Raw genomic sequence first — 22,318 nt, 5'->3', positions numbered from 1 at the left:
TGTGGGACGCAGTCGCCTGTACAGTAGCATCTGAGGCGTGCGTGTCGTGAGCGAGTGTGTGACGCAGAGTCGCCTTTACAGTAGTATCTGAGGCGTGCGTGTCGTGAGCGAGTGTGTGACGCAGTCGCCTGTACAGTAGCATCTGAGGAGTGCGTGTCGTGAGCGAGTGTGTGACGCAGAGTCGCCTGTACAGTAGCGTCTGAGGCTTGCGTGTCGTGAGTGTGGGACGCAGTCGCCTGTACAGTAGCATCTGTGGCGTGCGTGTCGTGAGCGAGTGTGGGACGCAGAGTCGCCTTTACAGTAGTATCTGAGGCGTGCGTGTCGTGAGCGAGTGTGGGACGCAGAGTCGCCTGTACAGTAGTATCTGAGGCGTGCGTGTCGTGAGCGATTATGTGACGCAGTCGCCTTTACAGTAGTATCTGAGGCGTGCGTGTCGTGAGCGAGTGTGTGATGCAGTCGCCTTTACAGTAGTATCTGAGGCGTGCGTGTCGTGAGTGTGGGACGCAGAGTCGCCTGTACAGTAGCATCTGAGGCGTGCATGTCGTGAGTGTGGGACGCAGTCGCCTTTACAGTAGCATCTGAGGCGTGCGTGTCGTGAGTGTGGGACGCAGAGTCGCCTGTACAGTAGCATCTGAGGCGTGCGTGTCGTGAGTGTGGGACGCAGTCGCCTCTACAGTAGCATCTGAGGCGTGCGTGTCGTGAGCGAGTGTGGGATGCAGAGTCGCCTGTACAGTAGCATCTGAGGCGTGCGTGTCGTGAGTGAGTGTGGGACGCAGAGTCGCCTGTACAGTAGCATCTGAGGCGTGTGTGTCGTGAGTGAGTGTGGGACGCAGAGTCGCCTGTACAGTAGCATCTGAGGCGTGTGTCGTGAGCGAGTGTGGGACGCAGTCACCTGTACAGTAGCATCTGAGGCGTGTGTGTCGTGAGCGAGTGTGGGACGCAGAGTCGCCTGTACAGTAGCATCTGAGGCGTGTGTGTCGTGAGTGAGTGTGGGACGCAGAGTCGCCTGTACAGTAGCATCTGAGGCGTGCGTGTCGTGAGCGAGTGTGTGACGCAGAGTCGCCTGTACAGTAGCATCTGAGGCATGCGTGTCGTGAGCGAGTGTGTGACGCAGAGTCGCCTGTACAGTAGTATCTGAGGCGTGTGTCGTGAGCGAGTGTGGGACGCAGAGTCTCCTGTACAGTAGTATCTGAGGCGTGCGTGTCGTGAGCGAGTGTGTGACGCAGAGTCGCCTGTACAGTAGCATCTGAGGCGTGTGTGTCGTGAGCGAGTGTGGGACGCAGAGTCTCCTGTACAGTAGTATCTGAGGCGTGCGTGTCGTGAGCGAGTGTGGGACGCAGAGTCTCCTGTACAGTAGTATCTGAGGCGTGCGTGTCGTGAGCGAGTGTGTGACGCAGAGTCGCCTTTACAGTAGCATCTGAGGCGTGCGTGTCGTGAGTGTGGGACGCAGTCACCTGTACAGTAGCATCCGAGGCGTGCGTGTCGTGAGTGTGGGACGCAGTCGCCTGTACAGTAGCATCCGAGGCGTGCATGTCGTGAGTGTGGGACGCAGAGTCGCCTGTACAGTAGCATCTGAGGCGTGCGTGTCGTGAGCGAGTGTGTGACGCAGTCGCCTTTACAGTAGCATCCGAGGCGTGCGTGTCGTGAGTGTGGGACGCAGAGTCGCCTGTACAGTAGCATCTGAGGCGTGCGTGTCGTGAGTGTGGGACGCAGTCGCCTGTACAGTAGCATCTGAGGCGAGCGTGTCGTGAGCGAGTGTGTGACGCAGAGTCGCCTTTACAGTAGTATCTGAGGCGTGCGTGTCGTGAGCGAGTGTGTGACGCAGTCGCCTGTACAGTAGCATCTGAGGAGTGCGTGTCGTGAGCGAGTGTGTGACGCAGAGTCGCCTGTACAGTAGCATCTGAGGCGTGCGTGTCGTGAGTGTGGGACGCAGTCGCCTGTACAGTAGCATCTGAGGCGTGCGTGTCGTGAGCGAGTGTGGGACGCAGAGTCGCCTTTACAGTAGTATCTGAGGCGTGCGTGTCGTGAGCGAGTGTGGGACGCAGAGTCGCCTGTACAGTAGTATCTGAGGCGTGCGTGTCGTGAGCGAGTATGTGACGCAGTCGCCTTTACAGTAGTATCTGAGGCGTGCGTGTCGTGAGCGAGTGTGTGATGCAGTCGCCTTTACAGTAGTATCTGAGGCGTGCGTGTCGTGAGTGTGGGACGCAGAGTCGCCTGTACAGTAGCATCTGAGGCGTGCATGTCGTGAGTGTGGGACGCAGTCGCCTTTACAGTAGCATCTGAGGCGTGCGTGTCGTGAGTGTGGGACGCAGAGTCGCCTGTACAGTAGCATCTGAGGCGTGCGTGTCGTGAGTGTGGGACGCAGTCGCCTCTACAGTAGCATCTGAGGCGTGCGTGTCGTGAGCGAGTGTGGGATGCAGAGTCGCCTGTACAGTAGCATCTGAGGCGTGCGTGTCGTGAGTGAGTGTGGGACGCAGAGTCGCCTGTACATTAGCATCTGAGGCGTGTGTCGTGAGCGAGTGTGGGACGCAGTCACCTGTACAGTAGCATCTGAGGCGTGTGTGTCGTGAGCGAGTGTGGGACGCAGAGTCGCCTGTACAGTAGCATCTGAGGCGTGTGTGTCGTGAGTGAGTGTGGGACGCAGAGTCGCCTGTACAGTAGCATCTGAGGCGTGCGTGTCGTGAGCGAGTGTGTGACGCAGAGTCGCCTGTACAGTAGCATCTGAGGCATGCGTGTCGTGAGCGAGTGTGTGACGCAGAGTCGCCTGTACAGTAGTATCTGAGGCGTGTGTGTCGTGAGCGAGTGTGGGACGCAGAGTCTCCTGTACAGTGGTATCTGAGGCGTGCGTGTCGTGAGCGAGTGTGTGACGCAGAGTCGCCTGTACAGTAGCATCTGAGGCGTGTGTGTCGTGAGCGAGTGTGGGACGCAGAGTCTCCTGTACAGTAGTATCTGAGGCGTGCGTGTCGTGAGCGAGTGTGGGACGCAGAGTCTCCTGTACAGTAGTATCTGAGGCGTGCGTGTCGTGAGCGAGTGTGTGACGCAGAGTCTCCTGCACAGTAGCATCTGAGGCGTGCGTGTTGTGAGCGAGTGTGTGACGCAGAGTCGCCTGTACAGTAGCATCTGAGGCGTGCGTGTCGTGAGCGAGTGTGGGACGCAGAGTCGCCTGTACAGTAGCATCTGAGGCGTGCGTGTCGTGAGTGTGGGACGCAGTCGCCTGTACAGTAGCATCTGAGGCGTGCGTGTCGTGAGCGAGTGTGTGACGCAGAGTCGCCTGTACAGTAGCATCTGAGGCGTGCGTGTCGTGAGTGTGGGACGCAGTCACCTGTACAGTAGCATCCGAGGCGTGCGTGTCGTGAGTGTGGGACGCAGTCGCCTGTACAGTAGCATCCGAGGCGTGCATGTCGTGAGTGTGGGACGCAGTCGCCTGTACAGTAGCATCTGAGGCGTGCGTGTCGTGAGCGAGTGTGGGACGCAGAGTAGCCTGTACAGTAGCATCTGAGGCGTGCGTGTCGTGAGCGAGTGTGGGAAGCAGAGTCTCCTGTACAGTAGCATCTGAGGCGTGCGTGTCGTGAGCGAGTGTGGGACGCAGTCGCCTGTACAGTAGTATCTGAGGCGTGCGTGTCGTGAGCGAGAGTGGGACGCAGTCGCCTGTACAGTACCATCTGAGGCGTGCGTGTCGTGAGCGAGTGTGGGACGCAGTCGCCTGTACAGTAGTATCTGAGGCGTGCGTGTCGTGAGCGAGTGTGGGACGCAGTCGCCTGTACAGTAGCATCTGAGGCGTGAGTGTCGTGAGTGTGGGACGCAGTCACCTGTACAGTAGCATCTGAGGCGTGCGTGTCGTGAGTGTGGGACGCAGTCACCTGTACAGTAGTATCTGAGGCGTGCGTGTCGTGAGTGTGGGACGCAGTCACCTGTACAGTAGCATCCGAGGCGTGCGTGTCGTGAGTGTGGGACGCAGTCGTCTGTACAGTAGCATCCGAGGCGTGCGTGTCGTGAGTGTGGGACGCAGTCGCCTTTACAGTAGCAGCTGAGGTGTGTGTGTCGTGAGCGAGTGTGGGACGCAGTCGCCTGTACAGTAGCATCTGAGGCGTGCGTGTCGTGAGTGTGGGACGCAGTCACCTGTACAGTAGCATCCGAGGCGTGCGTGTCGTGAGTGTGGGACGCAGTCGCCTGTACAGTAGCATCCGAGGCGTGCATGTCGTGAGTGTGGGACGCAGTCGCCTGTACAGTAGCATCTGAGGCGTGCGTGTCGTGAGCGAGTGTGGGACGCAGAGTAGCCTGTACAGTAGCATCTGAGGCGTGCGTGTCGTGAGCGAGTGTGGGAAGCAGAGTCTCCTGTACAGTAGCATCTGAGGCGTGCGTGTCGTGAGCGAGTGTGGGACGCAGTCGCCTGTACAGTAGCATCTGAGGCGTGCGTGTCGTGAGCGAGAGTGGGACGCAGTCGCCTGTACAGTAGCATCTGAGGCGTGCGTGTCGTGAGCGAGTGTGGGACGCAGTCGCCTGTACAGTAGTATCTGAGGCGTGCGTGTCGTGAGCGAGTGTGGGACGCAGTCGCCTGTACAGTAGCATCTGAGGCGTGCGTGTCGTGAGTGTGGGACGCAGAGTCGCCTGTACAGTAGCATCTGAGGCGTGTGTGTCGTGAGCGAGAGTGGGACGCAGTCGCCTGTACAGTAGCATCTGAGGCGTGCGTGTCGTGAGCGAGTGTGGGACGCAGTCGCCTGTACAGTAGTATCTGAGGCGTGCGTGTCGTGAGCGAGTGTGGGACGCAGTCGCCTGTACAGTAGCATCTGAGGCGTGCGTGTCGTGAGTGTGGGACGCAGTCACCTGTACAGTAGCATCCGAGGCGTGCGTGTCGTGAGTGTGGGACGCAGTCGTCTGTACAGTAGTATCTGAGGCGTGCGTGTCGTGAGTGTGGGACGCAGTCACCTGTACAGTAGCATCCGAGGCGTGCGTGTCGTGAGTGTGGGACGCAGTCGCCTTTACAGTAGCAGCTGAGGTGTGTGTGTCGTGAGCGAGTGTGGGACGCAGTCGCCTGTACAGTAGCATCTGAGGTGTGCGTGTCGTCAGCGAGTGATGTTCCTCACAGTTATATATTAGTTTATGTAGGGAAAATCTTCGCACCTTGTTCTTCTGTACATAGAACTGGAGCTGAGGGCACCATAATAACTGACAACTATAATAACCTGTAAATCCACACCGCCCACAGTCCTATAATAACTATAATAACCTGTAAATCCACACCGCCCACAGTCCTATAATAACTATAATAACCTGTAAATCCACACCGCCCACAGTCCTATAATAACTATAATAACCTGTAAATCCCCCCGCCCACAGTCCTATAATAACTATAATAACCTGTAAATCCCCCCGCCCACAGTCCTATAATAACTATAATAACCTGTAAATCCCCCCGCCCACAGTCCTATAATAGCTATAATAACCTGTAAATCCCCACCGCCCACAGTCCTATAATAACTATAATAACCTGTAAATCCCCACCGCCCACAGTCCTATAATAGCTATATACATTACACACCAGCTCCGGCTCCGCAGACTTTGGGGATCGATCATTTCTTCCCCCCGACTGTGAGGAGACAGGAGGGCGAGGAGGAGGCGCACATATACCGGAGAGGCGTCACTGCGTCTTCTACGGTCTCCAAGATTTTCTGTGAGGTTTTCTGATTCTTTGCTCCACTGCATGTGAGGCAGGAAATGGTGAGGTTCAGGCTGCAGCCTTCCTGTCCCTGCAGTGGGAGCGGCCATCTTGTTGGTGGGAGTCTCCTAGTTACCAGGTCTCCCAGTATTACTCATGGTCAGGGGCTAGCTGGCACATTTTAGCCTGAGGGGCAATCATAAGGCAGTTTCCCTCAAGTTGCGTTGGCCCACCTTTGGTCTGTTTATCTCTGGCCGCTGTATTAAAGCAGCAGTGGTAACAGACTATGAACAGACTAGTACCTATATATTGGAACAGAACCACGATTACTGCTTACATAGATACCGCAACAGAACCAAGATGACTACATTGATAATGGAACTGCAAGGAGCTTACTACAGAGATATGGGAGCAGAACTGAGCTTACTACAGAGTTATGGGAGCAGAACCAAGCTTACTACAGAGATATGGGAGCAGAACCAAGCTTACTACAAAGATATGGGAGCAGAACCACGCTTACTACAGATATATGGGAGCAGAACCAAGCTTACTACAGAGATATGGGAGCAGAACCAAGCTTACTACAGAGATATGGGAGCAGAACCAAGCTTACTATAGAGATATGGGAGCAGAACCAAGCTTACTACAGAGATGTGGGAGCAGAACCAAGCTTACTACAGAGATGTGGGAGCAGAACCAAACTTACTACAGAGATGTGGGAGCAGAACCGAGCTTACTACAGAGATGTGGGAGCAGAACCGAGCTTACTACAGAGATGTGGGAGCAGTACCGAGCTTACTACAGAGATGTGGGAGCATAACCAAGCTTACTACAGAGATGTGGGAGCAGAACCGAGCTTACTACAGAGATGTGGGAGCAGAACTAAGCTTACTACAGAGATGTGGGAGCAGAACCGAGCTTACTACAGAGATGTGGGAGCAGAACCGTGCTTACTACAGAGATATGGGAGAAGAACCGAGCTTGCTACAGTGATATGGGAGCAGAACCGAGCTTACTACAGAGATATGGGAGCAGAACTGAGCTTACTACAGAAATAGGGGAGTAGAACTGAGCTTACTACAGAGATAAGGGTGCAGAACTGAGCTTACTACAGAGATAAGGGTGCAGAACTGAGCTTACTACAGAGATATGGGAGCAGAGCCGAGCTTACTACAGAGATAAGGGAGAAGAACTGAGCTTACTACAGAGATATGTGAGCAGAACCGAGCTTACTACATAGATAAGGGTGCAGAACTGAGCTTACTACAGAGATATGGGAGCAGAACCAAGCTTACTACAGAGATATGGGAGCAGAACTGAGCTTACTACAGAGATATGGGAGCAGAACTGAGCTTACTACAGAGATAAGGGAGCAGAACCAAGCTTACTACAGAGATAAGGGAGAAGAACCAAGCTTACTACAGAGATAAGGGTGCAGAACTGAGCTTACTACAGAGATATGTGAGCAGAACCGAGCTTACTACAGAGATGTGGGAGCAGAACCGAGCTTACTACAGAGATGTGGGAGCAGAACCGAGCTTACTACAGAGATGTGGGAGCATAACCAAGCTTACTACAGAGATGTGGGAGCAGAACCGAGCTTACTACCGAGATGTGGGAGCAGAACTGAGCTTACTACAGAGATGTGGGAGCAGAACCGAGCTTACTACAGAGATGTGGGAGCAGAACCGAGCTTACTACAGAGATATGGGAGAAGAACCGAGCTTACTACAGAGATATGGGAGCAGAACCGAGCTTACTACAGAGATATGGGAGCAGAACTGAGCTTACTACAGAGATAAGGGTGCAGAACTGAGCTTACTACAGAGATATGAGAACAGAACTGAGCTTACTACAGAGATAAGGGTGCAGAACTGAGCTTACTACAGAGATATGGGAGCAGAACTGAGCTTACTACAGAGATAAGGGAGAAGAACTGAGCTTACTACAGAGATAAGGGAGAAGAACTGAGCTTACTGCAGAGATATGTGAGCAGAACCGAGCTTATTACATAGATAAGGGAGCAGAACCAAGCTTACTACAGAGATATGGGAGCAGAAGCAAGCTTACTACAGAGATATGGGAGCAGAACTGAGCTTACTACAGAGATATGGGAGCAGAACTGAGCTTACTACAGAGATAAGGGAGAAGAACCAAGCTTACTACAGAGATAAGGGTGCAGAACTGAGATTACTACAGAGATATGTGAGCAGAACCAAGCTTACTACAGAGATAAGGGTGCAGAACTGAGCTTACTACAGAGATATGTGAGCAGAACCAAGCTTACTACAGAGATAAGGGTGCAGAACTGAGCTTACTACAGAGATATGTGAGCAGGACCGAGCTTACTACAGAGATATGTGAGCAGAACCAAGCTTACTACAGAGATAAGGGAGCAGAACTGAGCTTACTACAGAGATATGGGAGTAGAACCAAGCTTACTACAGAGGTATGGGAGCAGAACCAAGCTTACTACAGAGATATGGGAGCAGAACCAAGCTTACTACAGAGATAAGGGAGCAGAACCGAGTTTGCTGTACCCATACAGGAGCAAAATACTCATTGTACTACATAGAAACAGCAACAGGACACCAAGCCTTCTACATAGCTACGGGAACAGAACAAGCTTACTGCATAGACATAGTACCAGAATTAAGCTCACTGCTTAAATATGGTACCATAACTGAGCTTACTGTATTGATATAGGAGCAAAACCACGCTTATTACATAGATACAGTACCGTAACCCAGCTAACTACATATACAGCAATTACAAAGCTTATCCTATATTTTTAATGTTAAACTCGTACGGAACACGGCTGGCACATGGACTATGCACTTATACCATCTGTGTGCTGTATGTGTTTTTCACGGCCCCATAGACTTCTATTGGGCCTTGTCATGTGCGCTGCTGGGAAAAAAAACAGATGTCTCCATAGGGATCACACACGCTCTGTGTAAACACACGGACATGTGAGCAGCACCATAGATTATAATGGGTACATGTGGTAAACGTGAAAAAACCGGATATAACACGTACCAGATACATGTGAAGGAGACCATAAGGTGGTGACATAGCCACGTCACAGTGCAGGGGTTAATTTCACTTCTTTTCATAAACATGGAAAGACAAATGAAATTCGTTAACATATAAGTGAGTGCGCCCTTAGGGTCCGTGCCCACAATCAGTGTCAGCAACGTTTTGGACGCAAAGTGTTTTCTCTGTGTCCAAAATGCTGCATTGTACAGTACAGGCACAGTGGATGCATTTATAGAAATCTCCGGCCCCCTAGGCTCTTTTAGACGCGCCATAAACTGACCTGTGGCGCTGCTTTCCTATCCTCAGCATGTCAATTTATTCTAACAGCGATGCTAGTGCTCTGAGCGAGAGAATACAGCGAATATCCGCGGACAGTCACTCTGATGGTGCACACCGACAGCGCAATCGCTTGCCCAGGAGCCTAGCGTCTCCACCAGAGAAAGCACGCTGCGTCCAGACCGTGAGGACGCCTGATGGTGGACACTCACCCGTATAGATTTAGTGTTGTGCCCTAAAGATACATTTTACACATACACAATCTATATATATATATATAATTGCCATATTCTGTCTGTCTTGCTCCAAAATGACGTCATTACAGTGACAACCATCGCCACACCGCGCGCACTAAAGAGGCTGCAACCAACAGCTCAGCTAACAGCTGGGACTACGGGCCGACAGGACGATGCCCGACACTTTACCCCGCACCTACACGGAGCCCCGACTCCCTGGTGAGTGCTGCACCCCCGGGAGCCCACACCGGCAACCCAGCCAACACATACCCACCGCTCGCCTCCGCACCCCGCACACATTACCCCACTCGGCTCCACCCCCCCGCACTCCACCCTCCTCATGTATACACTGAACACACACACCTGGATAGTCACCTGCCCCCAGCCATGCAGTCCCCAGCACTGATGTCCTCAGCGCCATGGCCCCGCTCGGCTCCACCCCCCGCACTCCGCCCCCACATACATTACCCCGCTCGGCTCCACCGCCCGCACTCCGCCCTCCGCATGTATATACTGAACACACACACACACCTGTATAGTCACCTGTCCCCAGCCATGCAATCCCCGGCACTGACGTTCTCAGCGCCATGGCCCCGCTCAGCTCCACCCCCCGCACTCCGCCCCCTGCATACATTACCCCGCAGGATGGGGGCACATGTCAGGCTATGCGCGCACATTGCGTATTTGCATGCAGTTACGCCTCGCATTGCACTGCAGCGTAACTGCATGAGTCCTCCGTCCCCAGCACAATCTTTGAAGATTGTGCAAATTCCATCCGCACGTTGCGTTTTAGAACGCAGCATTTCGGCTGCTGCCAAGATGCTGCATTTTAAAAAGCAACATGTACCCCCTAGAGGCAGGCTCCTACAGACCTATTTCACTAATTGACCTAGACCAAAAAATTATGTCTAAAATAATGGCTGAGCGTTTGGCAGGGGTGCTTCCTCAGTTGGTGAAACCGGCTCAGGTGGGGTTTGTTAAAGGGAGGGCTGCAGTTAAGAACATAAGGAAGGTTTTGACAGTGTTGGATGTGGTGGGACGACAGCAACACTCAGGTGACAGACCAGCACTCCTAACTCTAGATGCAGAGAAAGCATTTGATAATGTCAGTTGGGAATGGTTGGGGGCGACATTGGACACTTTCAATTTAAAAGGCAAATTTAGAAAATACTTGGACGGGGTATACAACAGCCCTACAGCCAGAATACATACTCCTGGATTCCTCTCTGCCCCTTTTCACCTACACAAAGGGACCAGACAGGGCTGTCCAATGTCACCATTGCTATTTAACCTGGCCATGGAACCCTTTGCTAGATATGTGGAGGAGACTGATCTATTTGACGGAATTAAAGTAGGCAAGGATATAGTAAAAATTGCTCTTTTTGCAGATGATGTCATATTGTTCCTGTCACGACCACTAGCACAGTTAAGAGATATTTTTGATTTTATTCAGAAATTTGGGGAATACTCGGGCTACAAGATCAATATTAACAAAAGCGAACTTTTAGAACTAGGAGAAAAAACACCCCTGGAGCACTGGAGGAAGCTGGGTTTGGAGCTCCGTGTCTCAAAGTCACATATATCGTATTTGGGTATAAAGATAGGGAGGCGACCAGATCAATTATACTCACTAAACTATACCCCCCTGATAGGTAAAATATTGGAGGAATTGCAAAGGTGGCATCACTTACCAATATCCCTTCTGGGTAGATGTCATTTGATCAAAATGATTAGCTTTGCCAGACTCCTATACCCCTTGCAAACCCTACCCCTGATTTTAAAACACTCAGACATAAACAAATTGAAGAAGGCCTTTACACACTTTATTTGGACAGGTAAAAGACCCAGAAACGCTGTAGAAAAATTGATGCTATCAAGAAATGAAGGAGGGGTTAATTTCCCAAACATACGGGCTTACAATATCGCCTCTTTGTTCAGGCATGTGGTGGATTGGATGCACGACACGAGTTGTTACTCAAACACACATATAGAACGACAGTTAGCCGCCCCCTGGGACCTAACCGCTCTTATCCACACTAAACAAGCCAAACTGCCACAGTCGGTAAAATCCTCCTTTCTACTAAGGGACACTATAATGTGCTGGAAAATAGTAAGGAAAGCTTTCCAACTCCCCTTCTTGATCTCTAAACATATGCCAATATTTGGCCACCCCGAATTCCCCCAGGGAGCAGAGGTCAGGGCGGTAATTGGACAGACAAGTGACCATTTACGGAAGGCGGGGAGTATTATGAGTTTAGAGGATAAAAAAATGGATGTCTCCACAAGAAATCATGCTCAAATTTCAGATACATAGTAAGCATTTCATGCAGGTCCTGCAGCTCCGGTCTTTCTGTCAATCCAGACTCAGACAGTTAGAAAAGGAAGCTACCTCTCATGCCCTAGATGAAATTATTGGCCAATGCACCCAGATGGTGAGCATTTCCTCACTGTATGGTAACATAAGCAGGGCCGGATTATAGGCGGGGCAGGCGGGGCTTCAGCCCCGGGGCCCCCACCAAAAGAGCTTCCAAGGGGGCCCCCACCACCAGGGCCATACTTGCCACCCGTCAGCAATTTTTTTTTTCTTTTCTTCACACCCGCTCCCCCTCCGTTAAGACAGTCTAAATCAGCTGTGTTTTCGGGGGGGGGCACCTACATTTATTTGTATCTGCGTCTCTAAGACGCAAAAACAAGCTGCGGGCACAGGACGCTGATTGACCTCGGAAGTACCATCGTTTGTACTTTCGGGGTCAGAGGTGTGCCTGCTCCCTGCTCTGCTGCGGCGTCCAATGCTGCGGACGTCACAGCAGGACGCCGCCGCGGAGAAGACCCACGCGCGCGGCCGGCCGCGGAGGAGAGGACCCACGCGGGCGGCCGGCTGGCTGGCCGGCCGCGGAGGAGAGGACCCACGCGCGCGGCCGGCCGGCCGCGGAGGAGAGGACCCACGCGCGCGGCCGGCCGCGGAGAAGACTCACGCCGCGGCCAGGAGAGGAGACTAACCGGAGCAGGAGAATGGCCGCGGCACCGGAACAGCAGCAGGACGATGGCGGCCTATACCGGAGCAGCAGGAGGATGGCATCAGAGCAGGTAGGGACAGAGCTGAAGAAAGATGTGTTGTGTGATGCAGAGCTGTGTGGTGTGATGCAGAGCTGTGTGGTGTGATGCACAGCTGTGTGGTGTGATGCAGAGCTGTGTGTGTGATGCAGAGCTGTGTGTGTGAGTGTGTGTGTGAAAGAGAGCTGTGTGTGTGTGAAGCAGAGCTGTGTGTGAAGCAGAGCTGAAGAAATATGTGTGGTGTGAAGCAGAGCTGTGTGTGTGTGTGTGTGTCTGTGTGTGAAGCAGAGCTGTGTGTGAAGCAGAGCTGAAGAAATGTGTGGTGTGAAGCAGAGCTGTGTGTGTGTCTGTGTGTGAAGCAGAGCTGTGTGAGAGTGTGTGTGAAAGAGAGCTGTGTGTGTGTGTGTGAAGCAGAGCTATGTGTGTGTGTGAAGCAGAGCTGAAGAAATATGTGTGGTGTGAAGCAGAGCTGTGTGTGTGTCTGTGTGGAGCAGAGCTGTGTGTGAGTGTGTGTGAAAGAGAGCTGTGTGTGAAGCAGAGCTGAAGAAATGTGTGGTGTGAAGCAGAGCTGTGTGTGTGTGTGTGTGTCTGTGTGTGAAGCAGAGCTGTGTGTGAAGCAGAGCTGAAGAAATGTGTGGTGTGAAGCAGAGCTGTGTGTGTGTCTGTGTGTGAAGCAGAGCTGTGTGAGAGTGTGTGTGAAAGAGAGCTGTGTGTGTGTGTGTGAAGCAGAGCTATGTGTGTGTGTGAAGCAGAGCTGAAGAAATATGTGTGGTGTGAAGCAGAGCTGTGTGTGTGTCTGTGTGGAGCAGAGCTGTGTGTGAGTGTGTGTGAAAGAGAGCTGTGTGTGTGTGAAGCAGAGCTGAAGAAATGTGTGGTGTGAAGCAGAGCTGTGTGTGTGTCTGTGTGTGAAGCAGAGCTGTGTGTGTGTCTGTGTGTGAAGCAGAGCTGTGTGTGTGTGAGAGAAGCAGAGCTGAAGAAAGATGTGTGGTGTGAAGCAGAGCTGTGTGTGTGTGAGAGAAGCAGAGCTGAAGAAAGATGTGTGGTGTGAAGCAGAGCTGTGTGTGTGTGAGAGAAGCAGAGCTGAAGAAAGATGTGTGGTGTGAAGCAGAGCTGTGTGTGTGTGTGTGTGTGAAGCAGAGCTGAAGAAAGATGTGTGGTGTGAAGCAGAGCTGTGTGTGTGTGTGTGTGTGTGAAGCAGAGCTGAAGAAAGATGTGTGGTGTGAAGCAGAGCTGTGTGTGAAGCAGAGCTGAAGAAAGATGTGTGGTGTGAAGCAGAGCTGTGTGTGAAGCAGAGCTGAAGAAAGATGTGTGGTGTGAAGCAGAGCTGTGTGTGAAGCAGAGCTGAAGAAAGATTTGTGGTGTGAAGCAGAGCTGTGTGTGTGTGTGAAGCAGAGCTGAAGAAAGATGTGTGGTGTGAAGCAGAGCTGTGTGTGTGAAGCAGAGCTGTGTGTTTGAAGCAGAGCTGTGTGTGTGTATATATGAATCAGAGCAGTCTATGCGGCACCCCAGAACTATATGGGTCCCCCAGAGCGCTAAGCCACCCATCCCAGTAATGTGTACGCCACCAGAGCGGTTTGCCACTCCAGTAACGTCTATGCCCCCCCAGTAATGTCTATGCCCCCTGCCCCTCCTGTAATGTATTTATTGTAGGCCCCAGCCCCTCCTGTGATGTATATACATCAGTGCTGTGTCAGTGTGCATGGTGTGCAGTCATGTCTGTTATTGATGGCCATCATGCAACACAGCCATATGTCCTGGAGGAGCTGAAAACAAGCGGGAGAGGTAAGTGAGGCTGCTTGTGACTTCTCCATATTAACACCTGTAATGCGTCTGTGTCTGCATGTATGTCAGTGTATATGACTGTGCATATATTTGTCTGTTTAAATGTATTTTTGTGAATTTGTCTTCAAATATGTATATGTACGTATGCCTGTATGTGTATGTGTGTGTCTGTGTGTGGATGGGGCCCACTGAGACTCAACCGGGGACCACAAAAACCTGGAGCCGTCCCTGGCTGCCTTAACATTGGGATCAATTAAAAATATGTGAGTAAAGGCCGCTTTACACGCTGCGATATCGGTCCCGATATCGCTAGCGTGCGTACCCGCCCCCATCTGTTGCGCGACACGGGCAAATCGCTGCCCGTGCCGCACAACATCGCCCAGAGCCGTCACACATACTTACCTGTCCGGCGACGTCACTGTGACCGGCGAACCGCCTCCTTTCTAAGGGGGCGGTCCATGCGGCGTCACAGCGACGCCACTGAAGCGTCACTTAACCGCCGCCCAATAGCAGCGGAGGGGTGGAGATGAGCGGGATGTAACATCCCGCCCACCTCCTTCCTTCTGCATAGCGGCCGGGAGGCAGGTAAGGGGAGCTTCCTCGTTCCTGCGGTGTCACACGGAGCGATGTGTGCTGCCACAGGAACGAGGAACAACTTCGTTACTACTGCAGCAACGATATTAGAGAATGGACCCCCATGTCGCTGATTAGCGATTTTGCACGTTTTTGCAACGATGCAAAATCGCTTATCGGTGTCACACGAAACGGCATCGCTAATGCGGCCGAATGTGCGTCACGAATTCCGTGACCCCAACGACTTCGCATTAGCGATGTCGCAGCGTGTAAAGCCCCCTTTACTCTACTTTCTTTGTATAAGTGACAGCTGTGAGTGATCCTGGACTGTATCTGTATTGTACTGTGTGTATAAGTGACGGCTGTGAGTTATCCTGGACTGTATCTGTATTGTAGTCCTGTAAATCTGAATATGGCAGATCAGGGTAAAGGTCCAGTCACACTAAGCAACTTACCAGCGATCCCAACAACGATAGGGATCGCTGGTAAGTTGCTAGGAGGTTGCTGGTGAGATGTCACACTGCGACGCTCCAGCGATCCCACCAGCAACCTGACCTGGCAGGGATCGCTGGAGCGTCGCTACACAAGTTGCTGGTGAGCTCACCAGCAACCAGTGACCAGCCCCCAGCGCCGCGTGGAAGATGCTGCGCTTGGTAACTAAGGTAAATATCGGGTAACCAACCCGATATTTACCTTGGTTACCAGCGCACGCAGCTACACGTGCAGAGAGCAGGAAGCAGCGCACACTGAGCGCTGGCTCCCTGCTCTCCTAGTTACAGCACACATCGGGTTAATTAACCCGATGTGTGCTGCAGCTACATGTGCACAGAGCAGGGAGCAGCGCACAATGCTTAGCGCTGGCTCCTTGCTCTCCTAGTTACAGCACACATCGGGTTAATTAACCCGATGTGTGCTGCAGCTACATGTGCACAGAGCAGGAGCCGGCACTGACAGTGAGAGCGGCGGAGGCTGGTAACAAAGGTAAATATCGGGTAACCAAGGACAGGGCTTCTTGGTTACCCGATGTTTACATTGGTTACCAGCCTCCGCAGAAGCCGGCTCCTGCTGCCTGCACATTTAGTTGTTGCTGCCTCGCTGTCACACACAGTGATCTGTGCTTCACAGCGGGACAGCAACAACTAAAAAATGGCCCAGGACATTCAGCAACAACCAACGACCTCACAGCAGGGGCCAGGTTGTTGCTGGATGTCACACACAGCGACATCGCTAGCAACGTCACAAAAGTTGTTCGTTAGCAGCGATGTTGCTAGCGATGTTGTTTAGTGTGACGGGGCCTTAAGATACATGTTTATTGGATTTATATCTAAATGCTACAGTTCGTGCTCTACTGTTATGGCTAAAAATGTTAACGTTTATGGGGCCCCCACCAGATTTTCTGCCCAGGGGCCCCCACCAACCTTAATCCGGCCCTGAACATAAGACACAAATTTTTGAAAGCAAGACACAGTAAACTGTTCAGGACATGGGAGAGGTGGACCGGAGATCTGGATATAGCTGAGACAATACTGCAAGGGTGGGAACGGGTGAGAAAATCCATCTTGTGTGAGAGATGGAGGGAGACTTATTTTAAACTCATGCACACAGCGCTGTATGGATTTAACATCCCGCCTTCCCATAGCTGCCCTGACAGAATTACAGCATGTCCTAAATGCAAGATGCCCTTTACAAACCTTTGGCACGGGGTGTGGGAATGCCAGAAGTAGTAACTTACTGGAAGCAAATAAGAGACCAGATCCAGGCATGTTGGGGAACAAAACTTCCACAATCGCCACAGGCTTTGCTTTTCCATCAGCTTCGTCCCCCTGAATCTGAATCTCAACTTGGGATAGACAAAGTGAAGATCCCTAGAAATATTCACACATGTTTAATTGTGGCTTTACGAAATCTTTTTAGCGAGTGGCTTAAACCAAATATTTCATCAATGGGATCAATAATATCTCAAATGAAACAATTATTAGGGCTGGAATTGTTAGAAGCTGAAAGGAGCAAAGAAAAATCAGCAGGGAAAGTTTTTCCGCTGTGGAAACAGTTTATAGGGTTCCACTATAGTCCTCAGGAAATCCTGAAAATAGTCAGTCCTTTTCGCCATACGGAATGGTACTGTCTGGAAGACCTGGGGGGGGCATTGGGGGCTTTAGGGACATCAGCAATTACTTAATGTGCATTATATGGAATCGGTGGCTGATACCATCTCAGAGGCATAATTGTGGAGTGGTTCACATTCTCACTCATTGTTCATTGTCTCTTTGTGTACATGTCTTCTTTTCCTTTTTTTTCATATAGCTTAAATTAAAAAGGTTGTAACTACCACTATAGTAATCTGCAAGGTACACTGCTCGAATGTTGAGCATATCAATGTCATGTACACTGTCTAATTCTTTGAACAAGTTATTGCTTCCCTTTCTGTTATGTTTAAAAGTTTAATAAAAAAAAAAAAAAAAAGATGTTTAAAAAAAAAAAAAGCAACATGTGACTTCTTTTGTGCATTTTGGTTGCAATGTCGGTCTCTCTCTCTGTCTTCCTGTTAGTCGGTTTCTCTCTCTCTGTTGGTCTATCCCTCTCCCCCCCTCTCTCATACTCACCGATCACTGACTGATCACCGGCGCGGCGCTGCATGGCTGTCACACTGCGGCGGCTTCTCCTGCTTTTGAAAATGCCGGGCCGCTCATTATTCCATCTGGTATTCACTGCTATCCCGCCCACCGGCGCCTATGATTGCTTGCAGTCAGACACGCCCCCACGCTGAGTGACAGCTGTCTCACTACAACCAATCACAGCCGCCGGTGGGCAGGTCTATGTAGTGCAGTAAAATAAATAATTAATTTTAAAAAAAACCGGTGTGCGGTCCCCCCAATTTTGATACAAGCCAAGATAAAGCCACACGGCTGAAGGCTGGTATTCTCAGGATGGGGGTCCCCATGTTATGGGAAGCCCCCCAGCCTAAAAATATCAGCCAGCAGCCGCCCGGAATTGCTACATCGATTAGATGTGACAGTCCCGGGACTCTACCCGGCTCATCCAGAATTGCCCTGGTGCGGTGGCAATCTGGGTAATAAGGAGTTAATGGCAGCCCATAGCTGCCACTAAGTCCTACGTTAATCATTGCAGGCGTCTATGAGACACCCCCAATGATTAACCTGTAAATGAAAGTAAATAAACACATACACCCAAAAAAATCCTTTATTTGAAATAAAAGACAAAAAAACACCCTCTTTCACCACTTTATTAAAATCCCCAAACATCCCTCCAGGTCCGGTGTAATCCTCACGAGGTCCCACGACGCATCCAGCTCTGCTACATGAAGCTGACAGGAGCGGCCGTAGAACACCGCTGCTCCTGTCAGTTCCACGCAGCAACTGAAGTGAGTCGCACTGTCAGCGGAAACGTCACTCAGGTTACCCTTGGCCACAGGTCTCGAGTGGAGGACTCTAGCTGGCTGCGGGTAACTCGAGTGACGGCTTCGGTGATAGTGCAGCTCACTTCAGTCACTTAGGAGATTTGCGGCCACTGGTGAGTCCTTCACCTGTGATCGCTAATCAAGCCGCGTCGCACAGACAGAGCTGTGCGATCACAATGAAGTCGGGTGAAGTTCATCCGAGTTCATTCTGATCGCGCGGCTCTGTCTTGCAGCCAGCCATGCTCTTTTTGACAGTGCGGTCCCACTAGGCTCTGCTGTAAGTCTATGGGGATACAGCAGAGCCGAGTGGGACCGCACTGTCAAAAATGTACGTTCTGGATGCTTTTCCCATGGCAGAGCAAGCATCCAGAACGCATGAATTCTGCAGGAATTCTGCAGTAACAATGCGTCTCAGAATGAAGCTTTTCGGCTGCATTCTGAGATGCACATGCAGTGACTAAACGCTGCGGAAGAGAACGCAACGTGCGCACATAGCCTAAGTATGGTGGCTGCACCACGATGGGGGCACGTACCAGCATTGGGTCACATCACAGCATCAGCATATTTTTACTTAACTTTCCACTGTTCATGGCCTTCTTTCATTACAAGCTATGGACATCATTACACATTACACTCATCTAGTAAAACTGTCCCTTCTGTTGTTTGTCATTTTAAAACCAATAAACAATGAAGTGCATTCCTTACCTTATTATTCCATCTGCTAACCTACATACACATTCTACACTACCCCATACCTTAGAATCGGGCCACCTTCTAGTACACAATATGGTTACATGCCCACGGTCTGGACATGGTATGTCCTGGACGCAGCATGTCCTCTCCTGCGGGGCCGTGAGTGCTCTCCACAGGGACCATACCGGCCTGTGCCCACAGTCAGGGTCCGGCCCGCTGTGGTCTCTCTTCTGTTCTTTCTGTGGAGACACTTGTGGCTACACAGCAATAAATTGACATGCCAGGGCTCTGGAAGCCGCATTACAGTCAGTTTTCGCTGTGGGCTGTAGACGTACAGTGACATAGGATTTCCAGAAATCCCATCCACTGTGCTTATACTGTACAATGCAACGAAAACACTGAATCCAAAACACTGTGAACCCTGATGGTGGGCACACAGCCTCACATACAGGCATCTTACACACATACACAACCCCAGTAACACGGACATGTAAACATACAGTACAGAGATGTGTACACCAGCATACAGCCATATACACAGCATAGACGTGCACACACCTGCGTACAGCCGTATACACCTACACATACCTGCGTACAGCCGTATACACCTACACACACCTGCGTACAGCCGTATACACGTACAGACACCTGCGTACAGCCGTTTACACCTACCCACACCTGAGTAATGCTGTATACACCTACCCACACCTGTGTACAGCCGTATACACATACAGACACCTGTGTACAGCCGTACACACGTACACACTTGCGTACAACCGTATACACGTACAGACACCTGCGTACAGCCGTATACACCTACCCACACCTGCGTAAAGCCGTATACACCTACCCACACCTGCGTAAAGCCGTATACACCTACCCACACCTGCGTACAGCCGTATACACCTACCCACACCTGTGTACAGCCGTATACACCTACCCACACCTGCGTACAGCCGTATACACCTACCCACACCTGCGTACAGTCGTATACACCTACCCACACCTGCGTACAGCCGTATACACCTACCCACACCTGCGTACAGCCGTATACACCTACCCACACCTGCGTACAGCCATATACACCTACCCACACCTGCGTACAGCCGTATACACACACATATATACAGACATACACAGGTATAGTCACAGAGAAACATATACATATTTGAAAACAATCACATACAAATAATCATTCACATAGACACAATCCTATACACTCAGGCACACAGACACATACTGGGGGGCTTTTACTTTTGATGATTGGGGGACACTTCTCTCTTCTTCTCTCCCGTGTGGCCACAGGCTTGTTTGATGGTAAATCCCTGTAGGCTAAAGGACCTGTGGTGATGTCACGCCCATGTGATCAGAAGGGGCGGGGCCTCAGCAACACAGCTAATAACAGAAAGAAACTCCAGGTGGCTTGGAGTTCTTTATAATAGAAGCGGGGGTCTGAGGAAAGACCTCCAGATGGGGGGTGCAGGGGAAGAGGGGAGGAAGCCTGCATGATTATAGTGGACGGAGGAAACCTGGCCACGCCCACTAACAAAGCCGGTCACACCCACTACCCAAGCAGCTTCTAGCCATTGGGATGTATCCGCAACCCTTGTCTGATGCTCCTCGGCTGGATGGAGGCAGCGTGCACTGCATGACGTCATGATAACACACATGGCCGTGTCTCCTGTACTATGCGGCCGATCAGCACTGTCTGTGACTAATGTGTAAATGTGCCCGGCCGGCCACAGTACAAGAGACATGGCCACGCGCAATTCACTGTGCGCGGCCATGTGTGTTATGATGACATTATGCAGCAGGCAGCCGGCCCTCTACAATATCTGGGAGAGCAGCCTGGGGGGCAATTGCCCCCCGGTCCAGCCCGCCCCTGCTCATGGTGGCTGCTCCTCCTGAGCTCAGGGACACAGGAGATGGGAGTATTTGTGACAGAAGCCATCGTACTGACGGCTCATATACAATATACCATTTTTTGAGGATGGGTGTGATGGAGGCATGTTTAAAGCATGAGGGGAATATACCAGTTGTTAGTGATAGGTTGAAGAGATGGGTTAGAGTTTGGATGAAGAATGCGGTGAGGTTGGGGATAAGGTGAGACAGGAGCGTGTCAAGTGCACAGGTGGTAAAATGTGAAATATGAGCCGGAGAAATGAGAGGCGAGCTGTTCTTCTGTCACGGTGGAGAAACTGGATTTGGAGGAAGAGGGATGAGTAGCTATGATGAGGGGCTGTGGTGATTGTCGGCCAAAGCTTGCTCTGATGTTGTCAATCCTCTGCTTTAAGAAAGACGCAATAGATGAGAGGAGTGGGAGGGGAAGGAGGAGAGAGTTGAAAGTGTTGAATAGCTGTTTGTTTAGGGTTGTGGGATAGAGAATATATGAGGGATAAGAAGTAGGTTTGTTTTGCAGCAGTGAATGCAGACTTGAAAGTGGTGAGGGTGTGTTCGTAAGTAATGAAGTGCTCAATGGAATGAGACCTTTTCCATTTCTGCTCAGCAATTCTTGAAGACTGTCTCAGTTCTGTAGCCTGGTTCGTGTGCCAAGGTTTCTGATTGTGTGGAGTGTGGTGCATGGACCTGGGACGGGGCCGCCACTGCTGGACAGCCGGGAAGCTGAAAGTGCCAGCGTCTTTTACCTCAGAAGCTACCTCAATTAGTATACATAAAAACACTTTTATTTAAACTTGTTAAAATTGCTAAACATCCCACATTGTGAAAAATAACACACACGAAAAAAATCCCAGGACCATGGGACAGCCACAATAATTTATTCCTATCAAGGGAGCCAAAATTGTTAATTTATCAAAGCATCAGATTGGGATAATGTCTAGATGACCCTCAATCTCTCTATCCTCTACCTGCCAATGGAGATATAACTTGCGTTACACGCATCCTGAAGGTAAAGTGGTGCCCCCATTCCTCGGCGGCTTTCCCTCCTATGATATCCCTGACCTCCCTTCTTATCAGGTAGGACCTATAGGGTCATATCATTGAATATCAGAGGAGAGTAAAGAAAAAATCACTTATCTGAGATATATTCGGGTCATAGGTCCCTCAGCAGTATTTTTTCTCTTATGTGATGATATCCAGGCTCTCCATGGTCCTCAACCCATTAGCTAAGAATGACAAAGCCTCGACGCAGCACACATCTCTCCGCACCGATGTATGTCATAGACGGCATGCACTGTGACTTACCATCCTTAAATACCCCTCTATGAGGTTAATTAGTCAGGTGCTTGTGCAGGATACGCCCCATCTCCATGGCAACCCTGAATGTTTATTGTGGAACACATTCACTATTGAAAGAAAATCGGACCAGCGCCGGATGTAAACATCGTCACATGATCCATCTAGGTCACGCGTCCACACAAGCTACGTCATCAGGTTTCCATGGAGTAGTAACGCACAGCGTGTCAGACCAGGATATGACGTACCGTTCAGTATCTCATACAGCCTGCCCGGCACCGCCCCCATGGGTGTTACCTTGGGGATCACCGGACTTCACATTCAGTCCCGTCCAGGCCCACTGTCTGTCCCCGCCCTCATCGACGTCACCGAGGGCCCACAGAATTTGCCCATTTC

General features: G+C 51.1%; 2 protein-coding genes across 2 annotated transcripts in view; both read right to left on the bottom strand.

Annotated features, from left to right (window-relative positions):
• LOC142292357 (uncharacterized) overlaps positions 1–5,687 on the bottom strand; it is a 46,855-nt gene extending 41,168 nt beyond the window's left edge. The window contains exon 1 of the mRNA XM_075337675.1: positions 5,540–5,687. The gene's annotated coding sequence lies outside the window, so the exon portion shown is untranslated. The remainder of the gene's footprint in view (positions 1–5,539) is intronic.
• LOC142290088 (uncharacterized) overlaps positions 1–22,318 on the bottom strand; it is a 307,846-nt gene that overhangs the window by 221,884 nt on the left and 63,644 nt on the right. The window contains 1 exon segment of the mRNA XM_075334024.1: positions 16,308–16,481. Coding sequence (XP_075190139.1) covers positions 16,308–16,481 — 174 coding nt within the window.

This window comes from Anomaloglossus baeobatrachus, chromosome 2, assembly GCF_048569485.1.
Source record: "Anomaloglossus baeobatrachus isolate aAnoBae1 chromosome 2, aAnoBae1.hap1, whole genome shotgun sequence".
NCBI lineage: Eukaryota > Metazoa > Chordata > Amphibia > Anura > Aromobatidae > Anomaloglossus > Anomaloglossus baeobatrachus.
The sequence above is the reverse complement of the archived record's forward strand: the minus strand, read 5'-3'. Positions and strand labels throughout refer to the sequence as shown.